At 39.1% G+C, this 20,066-nt stretch overlaps 1 protein-coding gene across 1 annotated transcript in view; it reads right to left on the bottom strand.

The window, feature by feature from the left end:
• The window catches only part of MCTP1 (multiple C2 and transmembrane domain containing 1), a 276,216-nt gene that overhangs the window by 22,131 nt on the left and 234,019 nt on the right, over positions 1–20,066 (bottom strand). The window contains exon 17 of the mRNA XM_068422462.1: positions 15,740–15,793. Coding sequence (XP_068278563.1) covers positions 15,740–15,793 — 54 coding nt within the window. The remainder of the gene's footprint in view (positions 1–15,739; positions 15,794–20,066) is intronic.

The following is a 20,066-nucleotide window of genomic DNA, read 5'->3' as shown; positions in this document are numbered from 1 at the left end:
ACAGTTAAAATCTTTGTGGAACTCAAACAACAAGAGTTTGAGCCAGAACAGAGAACAAAGTTACTATGAAAATTAAGCATATACAATACATACATGAGCTGAATCTTTGTTAAAATGTGTCAGAGTAGTAGTAGGAGAACAAGAAAACAACAGACAGAATCATGGCACTGCTGGTACTGTAGCCTAGAAAAAAAGTACTGAGAAGTACAGTCCACTGCTTGCTAAAAAGGATTGCACAGATATGCACAAAAAAAAAAGTCTCCTGTTTTTTCACCTCATCCATACAGTGAAAACAAAACTTGCAATAACCTCTCTGAACAGACAGGGTCACGTAAGTCTTTTCCAGCTACGGCACTAAATTTTTCTAGAAGGAAAAAACTTAAAAATTCTATTTTTGGCTAACCATTCCTATCCCAGTTGAATAAATGGTTAATTCTACTGTGTTTTTTTTCTGGTTATGGAGATTGGAGTTAAGAGAATGCATGACATACCCATGGTTGTAACATTAGTCACTTACACCAATGCTTAGGTCCTAACAGCTATTTTATGTTTCCTTCTCTTGAAGCCTGCCAATCCATGCTTTGAAATAGATTCATTTTTATTACACGGTTGTACAAGAGCATGTACGAAAACAAACATGTAAGAAGATCTCCAGTGTTCTTGGGGAGGAGGGGAAATCTGAATACCTTCAACCTGATCTCAAACTGAAAATCACGCGAGAACCTCTGCTTTATGTATAAAAACAGATCAGCATTTTTCTTTGCATTTACTTACTTTTTATTTATATGATAGAAGAGCTTAGAAATTATCTCCTAAGAGTCAGTGCCTGGAAACTTTGTAGGAGTTTCTTCCTCCTCCTGAGGTATTGAGCTTGACTCTCAGGCAGACTCTGACCTTTGGAGAAGCCAGCACTCTGGAGTGCACAGCTCCCACACGGCATCCTGCTGCACCCGAAACCTCATTCCCTTTGTATTGACTTTAGTGCTTTTGATTCCTGTGCCGTGGAAAATATTAACGTATGCAGTGGCAAATATTAATATAGTGCTACAGGGGAGAGAAAGGGAGTGGATTCACTAACGAGGCTTACTGAAACACAGGGGAGCATAGAAGTGTGTAGTGTGGAAAGCATTTCCCTCCAGTACCTGTAAGCACCTGGGAGATACCCTTGATGTGTTATGATAATGCAAAGGGAATATAAGGGAGATCTCAGGGCAACTGGAGATGGCACAGCCTGACTGGATGCCCTGCCAAGGTTGTGTTTGAGATTGCTCCCCACCGCAGGGAGGTGGCTCAAGCTCTTTATTAGTAGCAGTAATAACATTAAGTGATAATACTATTAATATACATAGTTAACGACCATCATTATTAAGACTTCCTCTGTTGTTTGCCCGAGAAAGGGAAGGGGAGACCTGTCAGAGCAGAGCCTGGTGGGTCTCAGCATCCCCAGAGGAGGAGCTTACCTTGAAGCAGTGGGCAGAACAACAATTAGCTGCACCACAGAAGGTGGGTGAAAGGAGTAAAAGAGCATTAAATACTAAGTTATCAATTACCTCTGAGCGTGCAAGGGAACAAAGCAAGTCCAATAAAACCAAAGTAAAATGGGCCCCACTTCTCAGAAGAGTAGCATAAAAAGATAGCCACCTTCTTCACATCTGGTAATCATCATTGTTTTTTACATGTCACACACAAGCTCTATTTAGTTTCCCCAGTTGTTGCCATGTTGTGTCCTTAGTTGTATTTTGTGAGTGCCTAAAAGGCCCTTTCAGTTTGAGGACACCATTATGCAGAGCACTGTGCCATTACATGCAGTCCCAGCGTCAGAAGGGTTGAGATCTACTCCATGGCAAGAGGCTATTATTTATTACACCCTTCCACATGGTCATTTGTTTCCAACTTCTTTATATTCCATTTATGTGGCATAAATCCTCTTGGCTGATTCCAGTGACAGAGTTGCACTGAGCTCTCCCCTCCCCATCTTGTCTAATATTATGGAGCAAAACTGAAGTATCTTAATTAGAAAGGATGTATATTATTAAAAGAAAGACCCAAATTATTCACCTGAAATATTATTAAGAAGCAATATGTTTTAATCTCACCCACACCACATTCAATTTTCCTTACTGTTACTACAATGTTACTTTCAATAAACATTTAAAAACACTCAGCCATCATTAAAGTGGTTTAAATAGATTATCTAAACCTGTAAAACAACAGCAATAACTAAATGCTGCAAATTATACGTAGTTTATGGTGGAGGTAATTTAGCATATCTAATCACAGTTCCAATTTTCTCCCAGAGTGTAAGAATAGGAAGCATTATACACGGAAAAGAGGAGGGAGAAGGAAGATAATAAAGACTTCCTAAGCATGAAAAGTTTTCAAAATCCTAACAGCAGGTAACCTGTCTAGTATATGGTACTTTATAAAGTCATGCCAGGGCTCTGTCTATGCTTCTGCCTTCTATCCTTACATGCTTTGTTAGGATACAACTCTTAATGAAGATATTGATAGCGCCCAGAAGAAACATATAGTGTCTGGATGATATCGGCATCTCCGAAGGGAAAGAACAACACTACATGTGTCAAGGTAGTGGAGCAGTGTTGGGAGTGCTCCCAGTCCTTGACTAACACCTCTTTACATAAGTGATGGAGAAAGCAAAGCAGGATATTACTATAGAGAATAATTGTAACAATATTTCTGCTGTTTAGTTTCATTCTTGAGGAAATACATCCTTTTGACTCCCTGGAAGCCATTACAGACCTTGTCTTTGTAAGTGACCTTATTCAAAATAATAAAAAAAAAATACTGAAATAAGAACATGGGGACTTTTGTTTTCTGGAGGGTAGGATCCCACTCTTTCCTCTTTCAGTATGTTTTTAAAAGATAATATTATAATTTCTGAACATTTTTCATGTTCAGATTGTGAAAACTAATTCCTCCAACTCTCTTAACCTTCCTGGGAAGCTGACAGGAGGTACAGAAACCATCTTGGGTGTCCGAGTCCTGATACTGATTTTGAGGACCATTTTGATAAAAAAATAATCATTACAGGCTTTGAAATGGAAACACAGGTTTATATCATAATTCTAATAGTGGTGAGTGGGATTGTAAATATGTGCGGTAAATCTCATGATCTGCAAATAGTTTAAGGCTTTTAGATACAAAAGTGCATTTTACGACGGGCAGCACACAGAATACGTGGTGCTCACCGACGTCAATGGTCTCAAGGGTTCGTCATGAAGTCCTTTGAGTTCCTCTGTCTGAATATGTGAATAAACCCATGTGTTTGGCCACTTTTGTCTTCAAGCCTGTTCTATCACTTACACAGAACAACAGATTAAACCAACTGTAATTGTCAGGATCGAGCCCCTCTTCAGTTTTAAAAATGGAATTATAACACATTTCTATCTTTCAGCACTTTTGTATTTTGCCATGACTTTTCGATAATAAATGGAAGCAGAGCTGTAAGATTATTAGTGAATTCCCTTGATAGTCTAAGCATCACCTCCAAGTATTCCCCTTAAAAAGTCTTTAGAAATGTTGTGTGTTTTCAACTGGGATTTTTGCCTGTTTTCTGTGCTGAAAACATTTTTAAAGGATGTCTGAAATCAGGCAGTTTTTAAACAATTTTATTTCCCTCCTCATGCAGTTGCATACATTGTTTTCTTGGCATTTTCTTTTTCATTGCTAAAGCAGAAATCCCTTCCTATTCCCCTTATGCCTTTCAGCTGATTAATTTGTTCCCTTCTTACCTCTTTCCCTAAAAACTCTTAATTGACTTTGTAGTCCAGTGTGGTCAAATTCTTTTTATCTATTTTCAATACAATTTTGTTTTAACCTTGGATCTTCAAGCTATCTGTTGTGAATCTACAGAGTCTGGATGCTTCTGGCTGTCCTTTCCACCCAAAGGATTTGTGAACACAGATCACTTAGCTTTTCTGAAGTTCACCTTATTTTGTGGAGCTAAAAACCAAACCCCGTTATGTACTGAACTGTCTTAACTTGGCCACAAATTCTGAGTTGCTTTGTGCTTGTCATCTCAGAGACACAATTCACACCAATCGTATCCACACATTGGAAATGCTCTACAAATACAGAGCTCTGCAGACAACGTCCTTGCAAATTCTTCATCCGCTGTCCCCACCTATCCCAAGGAAACACAAGCATACAGCCATTTTCTTTCTTTTCTCCTCTCTGCCTTCCCCGTACCTTTTCCCCTGACTCACTCTCCCCATAATTGCTCAAAGAGTTACTCCACTGTGCTGCTCCTTATCAAGCAGTAATTTCCTAGAACTATTAATACTTGTGACAAATGACACCATTCACAGACTCACGCCCCCAGGGCTTTGGCACTGTGCTTTGCCAACGCAGAGGAAATAGACAGGAGAACTGTTTAAAGGATGGAGAAAAGAGCTTTCTGTCTCCACTCCAGTTCAGGACACATGGATAGATTGCTGAATCTTAACAATCTGAAATCACACATTAAAATGTCTCAGTATTAAAATGAGGATAAAGAAAGAAAGTCTGTAAAACATTCCTGTGCGCTTCAGGTACTTCCAGTAATACTTGTGAATGACCTGGAAGTAAAATATTAAAACCGTTTCTTTCTCCCAACAAACTTTGAAGAAAAATAGATATTCCAGTGTCCTAATTAAGGACCTCAACAGTTGGCACCAAAACATGAATTGCAAAGCAAAAATTTCAGGATTTGGGGATTGGTGGGAAATCAATGATCTGATCCCCAAGCCACAGAAAAGTAAAAAAAGCACCAGCAAAGGGAGTTTCCTCCACTGTTCTGACAATAAAACATAAACAGTGTATTGGCAAGAAAAATAACTTAAAAACCCAACATATTTGATTCAAAAAACTCTCGAGAGTTCAGTAATTACTTTCTACATTTTATAACTACTCTGATTTGGTCACCTGGAAAAAAAATCTGGCTCTATTCTACATACTTCATCAAATCTTGTGTAGTGTTCTACTTTTCCTTGCATTTTAATGCTGACCTGCTTTTAAAAGCACATGGTATTTCTTCAAACTCAATAGATTATGTCTGTCTGTGGTGATACCTGAGCTCCTTATCAAAACAGTAATTTGGAGATATAAAACATGTTGAACTTTCCTATATTACTCTTCCAGCAGGCTCCCAAGAAGGGGCTGTGCTGTTCTTCGACTAGACCGATGGACGCAGAGTCAAACAGCTGCGTTACTACCAAACAGGTTTCTCAACAAGTGTTTTGGGGGAGCTTCAACAGTGCGAAGTGCGGCTCTTGAACCTGCTGGCTTTTGTTTGGGGCTTTTTGGGGATATGGCCTGTGAATGAGCAGTCCCTGAAGTCTGACGGGCATCCGAGGAAAACAGTCCTGGTCCAAACCGCTGGATTTTCTTCTCAAAGGCTGAAGACCAAGGAATCTCCAATGGTCTCCTTGCACAGGGGTGAGTTCCAGTCTCCTGAAACAGGATGTCTCCAAAAGACTGGCATTTCACTCCCTAAGGTGGCCTTTACTCGAGGACAATGTTAATTACATTCTTGATTAGATTATTTTGAAAAGCACCTTTAGTCTTGTTTGAAAACAACTTTCAGTGAGCCATTGCAGTTCCTCTCTCTAGATTGCAGGCACTGATTTCCAAAAGCAAACCAACAAAAGGACTATACAGCTGTCATTTGAACACTTTTAGTCCATTATCAAATGAACAGACAACATTTCACTGGGGAAAAAAAAAATCTTCAGCACTTTCAGGAAATGACATTTCCGTATTTATGCATTAAGACTTCAAAATTCAGCATAAAACTTCTTTTTTAAAAAATAATGATGTTAGAACACATTTTCTTCTGAATTAATATATCCCGAGGAAGATGGGTGAAAAGGATTACACAACATAAGAGCTGTTTGAAAAAATTATTTAGTAACAAACTGCCTCTTGGCCTATAACATTATATAATGTAATTTTTGATAATGCAGCTTCAAGCTTTCCCTGAACAGACTATACAATCTTAATTTTTAATAGACTGTCCAGAAACCACAACTATTACTATGCAAACCTATCAAAATGCATGGCTGTGTATTATGCTTCAGAAAAATAGCTGAGTAAACTGTTTCTTATCTTCACTATACACTATGTATTGATCTAAAATATTCAGGCAGCATTTGTTCTTTGAGAGTGGGAAGGAAAGCAGCCCTGGGACTTCATAGAACAGACAAGAAGACGCTTTGGTGCACATAAACATAGGCACAAGTTTCAAATCCCTCCAAAATTTAAAAAAAAAATCCAACCACAAATTAGCATCCTACGCAGCAGCAGTACGGTATTCCAAAGGATTTCTATCTACTCTTTCCCAACTGGTATTTAAAATTTTAAACAAGCAATGATTAAAGGCCAACAAACAGCTTTTCCGTATTTAATTTACAATTATAGTTAATACCATACACTAAAGGCATAACAATGCACTGCCGTATATGCTGAAGGTAGGAGGAATTGCACCATTCTTTTGTGTAAAACACTAAAAAGCACATCTGCTGAGCAACTGATCTTAAATTACTATTTCTGATTGCAAGAAAGCTTCAGATTAGCAACGGTGTTTTGACTTTTTCACACTGTTAAAGACAAACAGAAAGCAATACTTTTTCGAGAGAATGCTTTTTTCTCACACCTCTGTGTTACCTAGATGCCATTAGATATCTCTGACATTACATAAATGAGTGGTGTCCATTTTGTTTTTCTAAACTTGTTAGCCTTCAGAACAAAACCAGTTTGCTAACATAAAATCTGTTTTTCTCATCCTGGACTTTGCTACTTTATCACTTGAGCAGGCCAAGAAAAGATAAAAAAGGAAAAGGAAATTGGAGAAAGAGAAAGAAGAAAGAAACCAATAATTAAATATTTATTAGCCATTTTTCTTATATGTTTTTTGAGACGTATGAAAATAATCCAGATACATTTCTCAGCTCAATTACTTGCAAACAACTTATCTGTAGAATCAAGTAAATCTGTCAGGTGTGCAAGTTTATTTTTCCATGTGCTATCTCGAGATAAGCAGGTCTGTAATATTAGATTTCCGCTGACATAACTGTGCATGAATTCTGATCTGATTTAGTATTACATGGTGCAAAAGGTGACACATTTTCTTTAATATAGCCCATTAGAAAAGGAAAGGAATTGCCAGTGTATGAAATGTGAGGAGTTTGATTGAAAGACTCTGGGACTTTGGGGTCAACTCAGTGGAAAAGTAACTTGCACGACTACCCCAGGCACTAAGCACTGTGACAAGCAAACCTAATACCCAGTGTAGTTACTCAGTTAGACAATCAATAAAAACACTGCATTATCAGACTGTTACAGCTGTATGTTAACCTATCGTATTACCTCATCCGCTCCCAAACCAGTCAAACATGCATTTGCTGATCACGCAGATAACGCAGATACCACCCCGGTCCTTAAGTCACATTTAATACTAAGCCAGAGTGCTAAAACAACTGTTTATTGCTTTTCCATATGCCATAAATTCTAATTTTCGAGTCTACCTAAATTGCACACCGAAGACTACATTCAAAGCACTACTGAGACGGCAAAGCCAACCACTCTGTAATCGACGTATTTGAGATTTAAGGTAACCTCTGCACTTCCCTCCACGGATGCTCAATTAATGCCTGTTCCCCCAGCCCACCTCCGCCCAGAGCTTCATGGCCTCTCCCTGCCTCCTTGTCTTCTCCTGCCGTAGATCTTGGCATCCTTCCCTGCATCCCTGCCTGCCCAACGCCTCGCCACCCCTGCTCCCTACGTTATCTTAGAGCCTTTTTTTTTCTTTATGTCTGCATCTCTTTCTGCCTGTTCCAGACCTTGCTGCCACAGGCTCCTTGACTCAGAGCGGCTCCAAGGCCCACGGATGGGCATCTGTACCCTTGGCATATGACTCAACAGAAGAGTCAGTAAATCCACAGAAAATCCATTGCCCGCCCCCACCCCCAGCACTCGGCTCCAGTGCTTGACCTCTCACAAGTCCACACCAGGCAGGAGCAGCCATGCCAGGTCCTTGCCCCACTTGAAGGATGCTCTGAGGGGATACAGGTGGGAATTCACAAATCAGCTACTTGGCTTCAGCAATTTTCTGCTGAAGACTGGCAGACTGTTGCTTCTTCCCCCCATGCAGACTTCCCACCAAACTGCATAAACTGTCCAAACAGAGAGAGAGTTTCACAGGCATTAGGAAAACCTCATCCTTCACAGAGCAGTCACCTGTCTCTCTGGTTATTTTCAAGTCTCTGCTAGCAGGTGGGTACAGATAACAAAAATATATACTTTTTTTGACACTGAAAAAACAATACATTCTTCCCTGCACTTATACTTTAAAATCTATGGAACTGTTTTAATGGAAAGTTCATGTGATTAAAGAATCATCTCTAAGGCTGGATTGTGAGTACTGGAAAATAAGCATATTTACCATTATATAACCATTACCATACCACCATTATATGTGGTGCAGACCTGATGCCAATAGACACCAAAACCAAGAAGCAACAAAATGAAGCAACAAAGGCCTGCTTTAACCTCTGTTCCAACAGAAAGTAGGAAGACAGAGTGCAGGATGGAGGACTGGCCAAAGGTTTTTTCTGCAGAGATGACATTGTTCAATCTATCAGTATTCTAATACTTCTTTTTTTTCCCCGAAAAGGCATCTACACTCCAGGGCAACAAAACTCCTGTTGGAGTTCTGCAACATCTAGACGCAAATCTAGAAGCATCTCTAAGCATCTAGAGGTATCTGCTGGTTAGGTGTTGTATGTCCATGGACTTCTGCTGGGGTGGGTGGAACTAGGTGCCTTTTCTGAATGGAATCGCATTTAAGGTTTTCTGAAGCAGATGACTACAGTAATTCATCTAGAGGACAAACTGCCCCGGTAAACTGCCACACCTGTGGAGCTTTTCTAGCAGTTATCAGTAAATGCATAAAATTAATATCTACAAAACAAAAGGAAGTAGAATGAAGCTAGTCACATGCACTATTTGTCCGCAAGCTTCATTCATGCCAAATGTGCTCTTTATCTGTTGGCAGATGAATCCTGAGAAGCAGGACTCGTATCTCTGCCAAGCTGCATTGTGTCCTTGTGGATGCTGCTGCACAAGGCCAACTCTGAAATTCCATACCACACTCCTCTAGGAGGAGCTTTGCACTTAAATGCTTTGGGGCGAGGGTGCCTTTTTCATTTTCTCAGGATTTTATTTTGCCCGGCTGATCTATCCAGCAACTTCATCACTGATCCACACATCAACATTAAGTAAACAATATAAAATCTTCTAGTGACACACAGATACTTCAAACTGCACACAAAATACATGCATATTGTTTTCAAAAGCTTGCAATTTATTTTCCCATATTCCTGTATCTTCCTCTATAAAGCACAGCAAGGCCTGATCAACTGTCCTGGCAAATATTTGGAGTTGAGATCGAAATTTTTCTTACAAGCATTTTAGCGAAGTGAAAGGCACCGACCTAGCTTAAAAGGTAGTTTTTCAGTTGTGCTGTGCTTCAAGCCTCAGCATCAAACCTTAACCAAAAACCCAGACCATGACATGCCACTCGTTTTCCAGAGAGCCACATTGCTGGGCATCATCTTCTCCCACAGCAGCATCTCTGCCAGTCCTTCATTCTCATTCATAGAGTCATAGAATATTTTGGGTTGGAAGGGACTTTAAAGGTCATCTAGTCCAACCCCCCTGCAATGAGGAGGGACACCTTCAGCTAGGTCATGTTGTTCAGTCCAGGTTGCTTCACGTACACTGTGTCAGCCACATGTCTACCACCAGGGACTGGGTCCATGCAGCACTTATCCTCATGCTAGCACATGTCAACCATCGTATTTCTTTTACCAGGCTTCCAAAGCTGTGTCTTACCCATTACCATCTCTGTTTCCTGTGGGACTTAGATGAAGGCTTGCTCTGTATTAAGGGTTCTACACTCTGCTGTAGAACAATTTCAAAATGCATCTCTCTAAAACAGGTGTTTGGGGCTTTTCTTTGGAAGGCTAAAATGGGGAGCTATGAATAAACCTGAAGAAATTAAAGTGCCTGGCAAATACTCATGTACCAGTGACTACATGGCTTGCTTAGAGTTGCAAGTGGTTCATGGCAGCGGCTTAAACAGAACACAGATACCATGATTCTGTGTGAAAGTACATTAAAAAATTCTGCTAGAGAATGAGGAATGGTCCATTGTCACTGCTTTTGAAGCCACATAACAGATGGATGCCTTTGGAGCTAAGGAGTAAACCAACCTGCACAGGTAGGAAGGTTTCAAAGAGAACCCAGCAGTAAAAGTTTTTGGTTGTTTCCTTCATCACTCATAATTTCTCTCCCCTGAATCACAGAGAATACCATACAGCCAATGTTTTTACTACACCCCGTTTTATAAAGTTACTTTTTGATGAGCTAGGTGAAAACAAACCTTTGCTTGGTCTCAAAGAATATCAATCTGCTTAGTTATATTAAGATATAGTATTAAGGGTAAAGGAAAAATGTAGAGCAAAATTATGTCACATTCTGAAACAGCTAACTTAATTAAGACATATTCTTCATTTGATTTAATAATTTATTGAATTATACTTGGATTACTTAATAAATGAAGAACATTACCCACGCTATATTAGTCACAGGTGAAAAAACCCATGTACATGGATGAGTGTAATTCATTCAACAGTTTATAGACCCACGGTCCCCCAGGGACTACCTCACACACACACCTCCTCGAGTGCTGAACTTCAGATATAAATCTCAGATTCTGATCTCACTAATACTTGTTTTACCCCACTAATTTTGATAGTATTTCAGGACTGCACTGGGATGAAGAAGCCTAATGTTGCTAAAACAAACCTCTAAAAAGGTTGTCCAAGTTAGTAGTTTTCAAAGGCACACACTTTGATCATGAAGCCCATTCAATGCCTCAGCACAGGGCAGGATGACAACTGGTCTTTGTGGAAGCATCTGTGCAAAGGCTCCACATCATCCAAGGTACCTCCAGGCAAAAGTAACTCCATGGCTGTGACTTTGGGTTGATCCAATGATCAGAAACATCATCAGCTGATATTCCAGTGCATGGGTTGAAGCAGTCTACACCATAATCCCTCCTATTATGTACAATTTTGGTAAAAAACACATGCATCTTATCACCATTTCTGTGTGAAACTGAGCTGAAGCCAAACTGCACCGAGAAGTTTGACTTCTGCAGCTATGCAACTCTAGACTGCTCTGTTGTAGGTTTGTTTGATAAGCACATATAGTCTAGCTAAGCTTTTAGGGGACAGCAGTTTCATATGCGGCTACAGTTTGCACTGGAAGCCATTGTGAGTTTTTTATTTACAGTTAGTATTTAGGTGCTATGTTCATGTAGAATTTAATGGTGGAATCAAGCTAGAGGTGAACCTATGGATTTATTCGTTCTGGAATTTTTTCTTCACTCCACTCACTCCCTACTTCTTCATTGTTTTCCCAACACCTATTTTACAGGAAATAACTGCCACTACAACAGATTACAATCTTCTCTTTTATAGAATATAAAAATATAGGCTACGTCAGAGGTCCTTCTCCTCATGATCTGCTCTTGGTAAAAATGCAGGGCATGCTTCTGAGACAGGTTACAAACGTGTCTTGGCTTGAAAACAAAGTTGGTACCTCTCGGCAGGGATGACTAAAAGCTTTAAAACATATTTTAATTTGACTCAACTATCTTTCATTATAAAAGCTTCTAGTTATCTTGAAACACAGTAACATTGACTGAGAACTTTTCTTCAATGAATGAAAGCCTAGAAAGAATTTTTCAAAGAACGAAAGTCTAGAGAGAGAGTAGCCGAAGGCACAAATGATTTGAGTACTTTGTATTAATAAACTATTGTTACTGTTAATAAAAAGTTAAAATAAAATTGTACTCATGCTGTGCATCGTCCTCCACTTCAATCTGCAATAGTAGCATTGCTCACTGGTCTGATTCTGTGGCATGCTGAGGGCTTCCCGCAAAATGCTGAGCTGAAATTCTTTGTGATTATCTCAAATCTTATCTGGAGCTTGTTCAAAGAATAAAGCTGTGTGAAAGGCATACCTCAACTTCTTAAATGACAAACTAAAATCTTATATACATAGCTTATGCATATTGACCGCTGCATTATTATAACATAACTGTGTAAAAATCCTTTTGATAGCTTGTTGATAACTTGACTTCATGTCATTTATCTGACCCTTATTTGCTAAGATACTGTGTAAGCCAGTGTTTGGAGGAGAGCCCCAGAAAAAAAAAGGAGAGAGAAGAGAGAGAAATCAGATTAAACTGTAAATCTGTGGTTGGCATAGGTTTAGCAAGCAGTACAGAACATATGGAATGCAGAATCCAGTGCTATTTCTTGGAAAAACTAGTATTAAACTAAGGACAAATGCCTGAGCCAAACAAACTACATCACCTTTTTCAGTTCTTAAATACAAAATAAGACAAAGAAACAAAATTAGAAAAAGAGTGTTCCACTGCCGAGCACCACTTTGTAACTGATACAACAAGAAGTATACGTGCCATTTTAGTTTATTAGCCATATTGCAACTGAAGATGAAAGTTAATCTTCTCCAGAAAAAAAAAAAAATCCTATGACCTTAAATTGACAGTCCTGTCTACTTTAACTGCAGCAGAGGGTTAAAAAAAAAGTTACTAAAATCCTGAACATTAGAACGAGACTAAGTAATATGGTAAATGCAAATCTACCTTGTCAAACTCCTCTCCGTATTACACACCACTATTAATAAAATGCATTACTTTAACTAATTACATACATCGGAGCATTCATCATCCTCAGTTTATTACTTCTGTAACTCTGCAATTTAGGGATGTTGAGCAATGTCCCTCCATCACCCATCCCGTAACCTACATCAGAGCATGCCCACACGGACCTCATCAAGTAGCCAAAGAGTTGCCCTTTCACTGCGAGCAAGTGACTAGTATCTACGCTGGCTCTAAAGAAAGACACTTTTCATAATCGCCCAACAATCTGCTAAGTGAAAACATATGGATAAGCTTAGGTAAAGCCTGCCAGAGGTCTTTACTGAATGGAAAACAGGTGCTCCAGTTCTGTGCCATGTAATACCCCATTTACCGTTAAGTCCAAAGGTTACAGGACTAATAGCTGCCTTGTGGTAATCGGGGAACGCAAAGACACTGGCCATGGTCAAACATCTGGGACATATTTCAGAAACTTGCAACATATGCTTCAGTTTCAATTAAAGCGAGGCTTTGGCACATTTATTAATCTTTTTACTTTTATCACATAAGAAGACCCATTTACCTGACTTTTCTATTATACCGTATGAAAAAACAGAGAAATAATAAAAGCCAGAGGCCACTACCAGCTGGCGTTACAAAACATTCATTTGTTTCTCAGAAAACTTCATTTTGCAAATAGCTTTAAGAAAACACATCTAGGAATTAAAATAATACAAAACCACACCCTTCCATTTTGACAAAAAGATGTAAGAGGAACAGCAGCAGTTAACAGAGTACATCTAGTGCACCAGAAAGGAAAAAACACCCTACCAGCTTCTGACAACAAACTCAGTCCTAACCATGCAATCACATTTTACAGTTTAGCCCCGTGCAAAATAATGCCCACTGCAAAGAGTACTGAATATACGTGGTAGTCCATACATGCTTATTTTAAAAACTGTTATGTTCTTTTCCATTCAAACAGCACCTTCAATCACGAGAACTCAAAATGTTTGCAATAACGAAGACAGCTTTGAATTTACAAAAATTGACCTAAACACCCTCTGTACTGAAGGACAGCTCTCAAATATTCAATAAAAGGACTCACTGAATGCACGTGGTTATGTCAGTGCTCACTTTTATTCAACCTTGGTAACTAGATCTAGACAAATGTTTGAACTCTGGTGTTAATTTGAGAAAGCTGAATATTAGATCACAACATTGAAACCTGGAGTGGTATTTCTAATTGGGTATGTTTTGCCTGGCATCTGCTAATCGCCAGAGAATTGTGGGGCAGGGGGGGCTGACCCCCACCCTCATCTTCCTTTTAAAGGAGTCTGTTTAGCAATTTCTAAAAACCACTAAGTGGTAACTACATAGCCTGGCTTAAACTACAAGCAGTCAAGCACTATTCTCTGTGAACTAATCACAGTGATTAAAATAACCAGGAACACACACACTACTGGGATGATACTTTTGCACCAGCTCTAATAATAAAGCAGGCGGAAACAGGAGAAAATGGCCTCAAATGGATGGCAGATCAGTGTTTATCAGAAAAGAAATGATGATTCAAAGCCAGCATGTTGAGTTAAAATACAAGCTCTCCACAGCTACACGACTGACCTTTGCAATAAATCATGTATTTTATTGCCAGAAGTGCATGCTCATATCATTTAGTGTTAAAAACCATAACATACGTGTTTTGTAAAAGAAGGTTTTGTTACTATAGTGTTTGCCGATTCCGAAATGATGTAGCTAACAATTTAAGTGATGTATAGAAGAATTTCACATAATAACTTTCTGTCAGTTGTAAAATGTTTGAGCTGGCAATGGAATGAGTAAAATACTCATTTTTTTATAATCTCTCAGAACTTAGGTGTTAGCTAATAGAAAAAAAATCATTCAGGGGATTAACTAATCACAGCGAATTTTCTGACATTTCAAATGCTGCTGCCAGCATATGAATTCTTACAGTGGTGTATAACTGCACATCTCAACTAGAAACAAAGGTCAAGGGCATAAATTAAGATACACTGTTTTTCTCCTCTTGAAAAAAAAAATCATTGCTTTACTACAACAGAAGTGGGGGAACATCTGTGAAGGTCAAAATAATCTGTATTTGAATTCAGAGTTCTTGTAAAATTATCTATTTTTTTCCCTTTTCTTCCACAAATACCACCTTCCTGGTATGAAAATGCCAGCAACAACAGGGCTGTCTTCACTGCGCTCGTCTCACCAGAAAGCTGTCCCGCCAGCGCCAGCCATTGCTTCAGTGGTGCAAGGTCATTCTAATTTCTTCTCTCTGATTTTTCCCTCTCCCTGGGGGACAACCAATCCAAGCAGTCCCATAGCTTGGCTCAATAAGATGTGGAAATGAGCTGTTATTTACTGTGGTTGCAATCCTCAACCCAACCAGCAGCCTCCAAACTGTTTGCTCAAACAGCTGAATGAGCTGCCACAGTTTCCCGGCTTGCCTGGCCGCAATGCCAACTTCAAATCAGGTGGACGTCTATGAGAATTGTGATTATTTAAATGTCATACAGAGTGCAAAACATTTCAGCCATTCTTCTACCAAGCAATTCATTGAAAATTATAGATGTCAATATCTCATCTTTAACCATTATGGAGTTGCTATTTTTACATCGTTTTTCACCTAAAGTGCAGCCCTATTTGTAATACTCAAGACAGGACAAATTTTTGTCCTTCAAAAACAGTTGTCACTGCAGTTATCTTCACAAGAGCTATCAAGTTCCAGACAGGCTGAATTATTTTTGTTCCTGGCAGAAAAAATATTTGACCCAGCTCTGGACCAAGAAAAAAAAAAAAAAAGGCAGGATTTATAGTCCTCTATCCTTTCCTGCAACACTGTAGCATTGTTAGGATGATAAACAGCTCTGTCCAATTTTCTGGACTAAAACACTTCAACTCCTTTTTTAACTGTCTGTAAAAACAGTGTCATGTCTAAATTCTCCCATCCCCAGATACCCAAGTGCTAGGAAAGATAATTACCTTGTCATCTCTGTCATCCTCTTCTTCCTCGTCCTCTAGCATGTCCTCCACTACCTGCAGACAGAAACAGTAGTAGTTGTCATGATTTAAAAAGGAAGAGTTCTGTTCTGTCAATTCTAAACCTTTTGCGGATGAAAACTTTATTAACATTTGAAATAAATGCACAGATGGAAAATGTACAACTACGAAAAAACACTTGATCTACAGATTCAAATTTAGGAAAGTGTTATAGCTTTAATTGACCTACATTAGGGAATTACATACTGAATCCCCTTCCTGTACAAAATGCTTGCTTGACAATTTAAGTTTTTAAAAGGTAGTTCAAAATTCAATGTATGATTGCTTTAACTAAAGGCATCCTTTGTCAGCTCCACTGGTGCCTATGCAGCACACACAAATGCTTGCTTTAAATTTACTGTTACCTACAGAAATGCGCATTATTTTTAGTAGAATTTACAGCATTCACCAAGAGATTTTTGAAGAATACAAACCTGGGAATAAATTCATACTAGCTTATCTCCTTATGATCTACAACAATGATATATACCCTATGTTCTACCAGCATTAGCACTGTGTTTCTTAATAGTGATTTCATACAATCTGTGCATCTAACTTTCTGCACATTCATTGCTAGCTGCAGTTGCCACATGTCTGCATCTATGTGTTTTTCCTTCTAAACAGTCTTTTCAGTCTAACAGTATAAAATATACACATACATTCAATTCATTCGACAAATATTAATAATTATTAATCACAACATGTGCATGATATGAACCACTATTCAATCTAGTTTACAGAGAGATTAAATGACTTTCCGAAGATGGTCAGTAGCAGATTCAGACTTAAAAACTCACAAATCTCTCTCATAACATTGTGATCAAGTCTTCAGCCTACCCTACGGGGAAAATTCTCTGCTGGTAGAATTGAAATAAAGTTGTACCTCCTTATAAGCAGAAAATAACGTGGCTCTTTATATCAGTATTTATATGTAAGTATTTATTCAGATATAAGAACAGCCATAATGAAGGTCAGCAAAGATCCACCTAGCCCAGTGTCGTATTATGGATGCGAAAAGTGTATACTATGTATTATAAAATATGCATGAAGAGGACAAGAGAAGGAAAAACTCGTTGATATGGAACATTAATACTTTGGCCTATTTTACAGACTTGCCATGAACTAATATGATAGTTCACTTTATTATATAGGTGAAGCTACAAACGGTTTTAGTGTACTTGTCATTTAAGACAACACATTAAAATTGTAACTTCATAATCACCCCCCCAAACACAGCTGCAAGAATACTCTCATCAAGTTCAAATTCCTGTCCAAGAACTAAAGGGACTTTAACACGATCCAAGAGCCAAATTCAGGAAAGAGAAGAAGCTAAAATAGAGAAGTGTGTGTGTACTAGATGGCTTTCTCTGAGTTAGCTCAACCATCAAGAAGATCCCAGTTAATCACGTTACATGGGCCCATGCAAAATGTAAACACCACCTAGACTGGTTTAACATCCACGTACAGTAAAGCACTCTGCATATGTGCAAGTCAACTGCACAGTTGAAAGCATTTCCAGTTCCAGCTGCTCATACTTGTTTGAACCCAGTCCCAAAACACCTCTAACAGCAAGGCTGTTAGGAAGGAGTCTCCTATTCTCTTCACTGGCTGCTCTGTCCTTGAGCTTAGAATCAAAAGAAAGACTAGAAACACAAAGAAACTGTAAAGCGTGAGCATCTCCACAGTACAAGGAAAAAGCATGACCCAAGCAATTAAGGAACAAATAGTCTTGAATTCTTTCCTGCCACGAAGAAGAGTTTTAGCAGGAGGAGCCTGACTGAATGAATCTTCTGCAGCCTCTGACCTGATGCCAGCCAGGCAGATGTATTTGTGAATCCCCTCAGGCTGAAGAAGGAATCAAGGCTGGGCTCTAGCCACTATCCATGAAGAAGCAGCCTCCTTCACCAGTTTCTCCTGTCTCCTGTTTCAGCCAGCTCTGCCCCATTTCTTAAAGAAAGGGGATCAGACAGTGCCCAGAGAGTTTGGGAAGGTCATATCTCTCAGCATGGGGAGAGGGAAATGTTGAGAGCCTGTTGTTGAAATGCTTGCCAGCTGCTGCTTAGCTCAGCACGCCATTTTACCCATCCCATTTGAAGGTGTCTGAGAGGTCTTATCTTCACGGACCTCTCTGCAGAAGAAAAGGCATTTTCAGTCTCCCATGCAGCTGCATCACCTCCTTGTTCCTCTCCTCTCCTGGCAGCTTACTGTCATCTTCCCTGTGCTGTTCCAAGTGTCTGGGGAGCTGAGCTGTAAAGTACATCACTGGACTGATCGAGTTCTTAAAAAACCCCCACCCTAAAACTTTTAATGCCTGTGGTTTCAGCAACCCAGTTTACTGAGCAGCCCCAGAAACGCTGGCATCAGCTCTACTGAGACAACAGTGAACTGAGAAGAGAGGACAAAAACAAGCTGTTAAGGACTGCAGTGAGATGGAAACCCTCTCAAATCAGTTTTGCCCCATGCAAAAAAGTCCGTAATTACATCATTAGGTGACTAAAGCCCAAGGTATAAACCTGAATTTGTTGACTCAGATCCTGCCTACGCCTGAGCTGACTAAACTCACTAGGTCTCTTACGTTCAACATTAATATACCCCAGACACTTAAAGATCTCTTTTATGTACATCCAGATATTCCTTGTCTTGACAGGATTGAACAGCAGAATGCCTATCTCACATTAGTGCTAAAGTTAGCATGGAGACAACTAGTTGAATTGGAAACCTCTAAAATTGTTGCAAATGATGGCACCGCACTGAAATCACTTGCATGACAATACCCATTCTAAATTATACGGATAACAAAACTTCAAACTCTCAATTTTTTATTTCCCCGTCTAATGATCTCCAACTACTTTACAAGCTTCCATAGAGCAGCAAAATGTAAACTTGTTCAAAAGATATAAGAGGTCCTTCGAAATTGCCTGAAGCCCAGGACCGAGCCCAGATTTCCAGCTCCTCTACTCCATTTTTTTAATTCAAAAGCCACCACTAGTCTATGCTCTTGTTCTAGGTTAGTCATATCATCAATTACATTGAGCTTTAGAGTATTGAATTGTCCAGAAAGGAAAACAGAATTCAATTATTGTAGCAAAATAAAATGTAGTAAAAGTGTTCCTATGCCCAAGATTCATAAATGATTCTTTAAAGTATATGAAATACAGCCCATGCTTTCATTTGTCTTGAAATTCAGAAGAAGAGTTAAAAGAAAAAAACCATGAACATTCAGACAATACGGACACAATAATACAATTTATTAAACCACCAAAACAAGTGTTTTCAGAACTTTGACACAAATTAAAACAAGGAAAGTAGATTCTTCATAATCTTATGATATATGAAGAATCAATATGCTGAAGCCTTACAAAAGCTGTATACTGAAGTACAATCTATTTCTGCAGAACAAAGCAAGGCTGTTCAAGAGAGGTTCGGCGAACGTGAGCAACAGATTTCGGTTTAACATTGCAGTAAGAATACCATAGGAAAAAAATGCACAATGGAATTTTTTCTCCTTTGATTCTGCCTCGTTGCTATTCAAACAAAGTGCACATGTGCTGCTTTGGTTTGAAGGAACACAGTAGTTATTTGGATCTCTGTGTCAAGCATTGTACCTGGGGGAGGTATGATGGGGGGAGGGAGGAGACAGGGAAGGAGGGAGAGGAAAGAGGGAGGACAGGAAAAAGCATATGAAGATAAAAAGAAACATTAGAGTTATTTTATTAAAAGTTCCATGGCAAAAATCAAAGATTGCCCCTAGAATACTCACTCTAAATTATGCCTTCCGATACCTTGCTTGAAATCAAGTAGTATTAATCAAACAAAGGAAGGACACTGGGGAAATCAGAAAGATCTAATGCAAGCAGTTAGAAGTGACATGACCTTCTGTAATGTCACTTGTCACAGACTTATATGCCGCATACTGGTAGAAGGTCTTGAAAGAACCTGTTTCTTGGTACTGTCCCTTGAATGTAATACTAATACAGATGACATTTTAAAAAACACACGTAGACGGCCTCAAATACGGTATGTCAGCTACTTCATGGCCACACAGTAAGCAGATGATGTTTAAATGCTGCAAAGTAAGATCCTGCCTGTGCAAAACAGCCCCATTAAAAGCTTATTAATCAGAAGGAACGTGCAGTCTAATTCCTACGTACTGCCATTGTTCCTGATCCATTCCCACCCTCTTTGAGGAACTCGGTATATAAATATTGTACAACCGGTAATCCGAGGGAGATTAGCGGAGCGTCTGTTCTGTCGCAGCAGTGATGGTGCG

The sequence above is a fragment of the Nyctibius grandis genome, chromosome Z, assembly GCF_013368605.1.
Source record: "Nyctibius grandis isolate bNycGra1 chromosome Z, bNycGra1.pri, whole genome shotgun sequence".
Lineage (NCBI taxonomy): Eukaryota > Metazoa > Chordata > Aves > Nyctibiiformes > Nyctibiidae > Nyctibius > Nyctibius grandis.
Note: the sequence above shows the minus strand (reverse complement) of the source record. Positions and strands in the feature narration are given on the sequence as shown.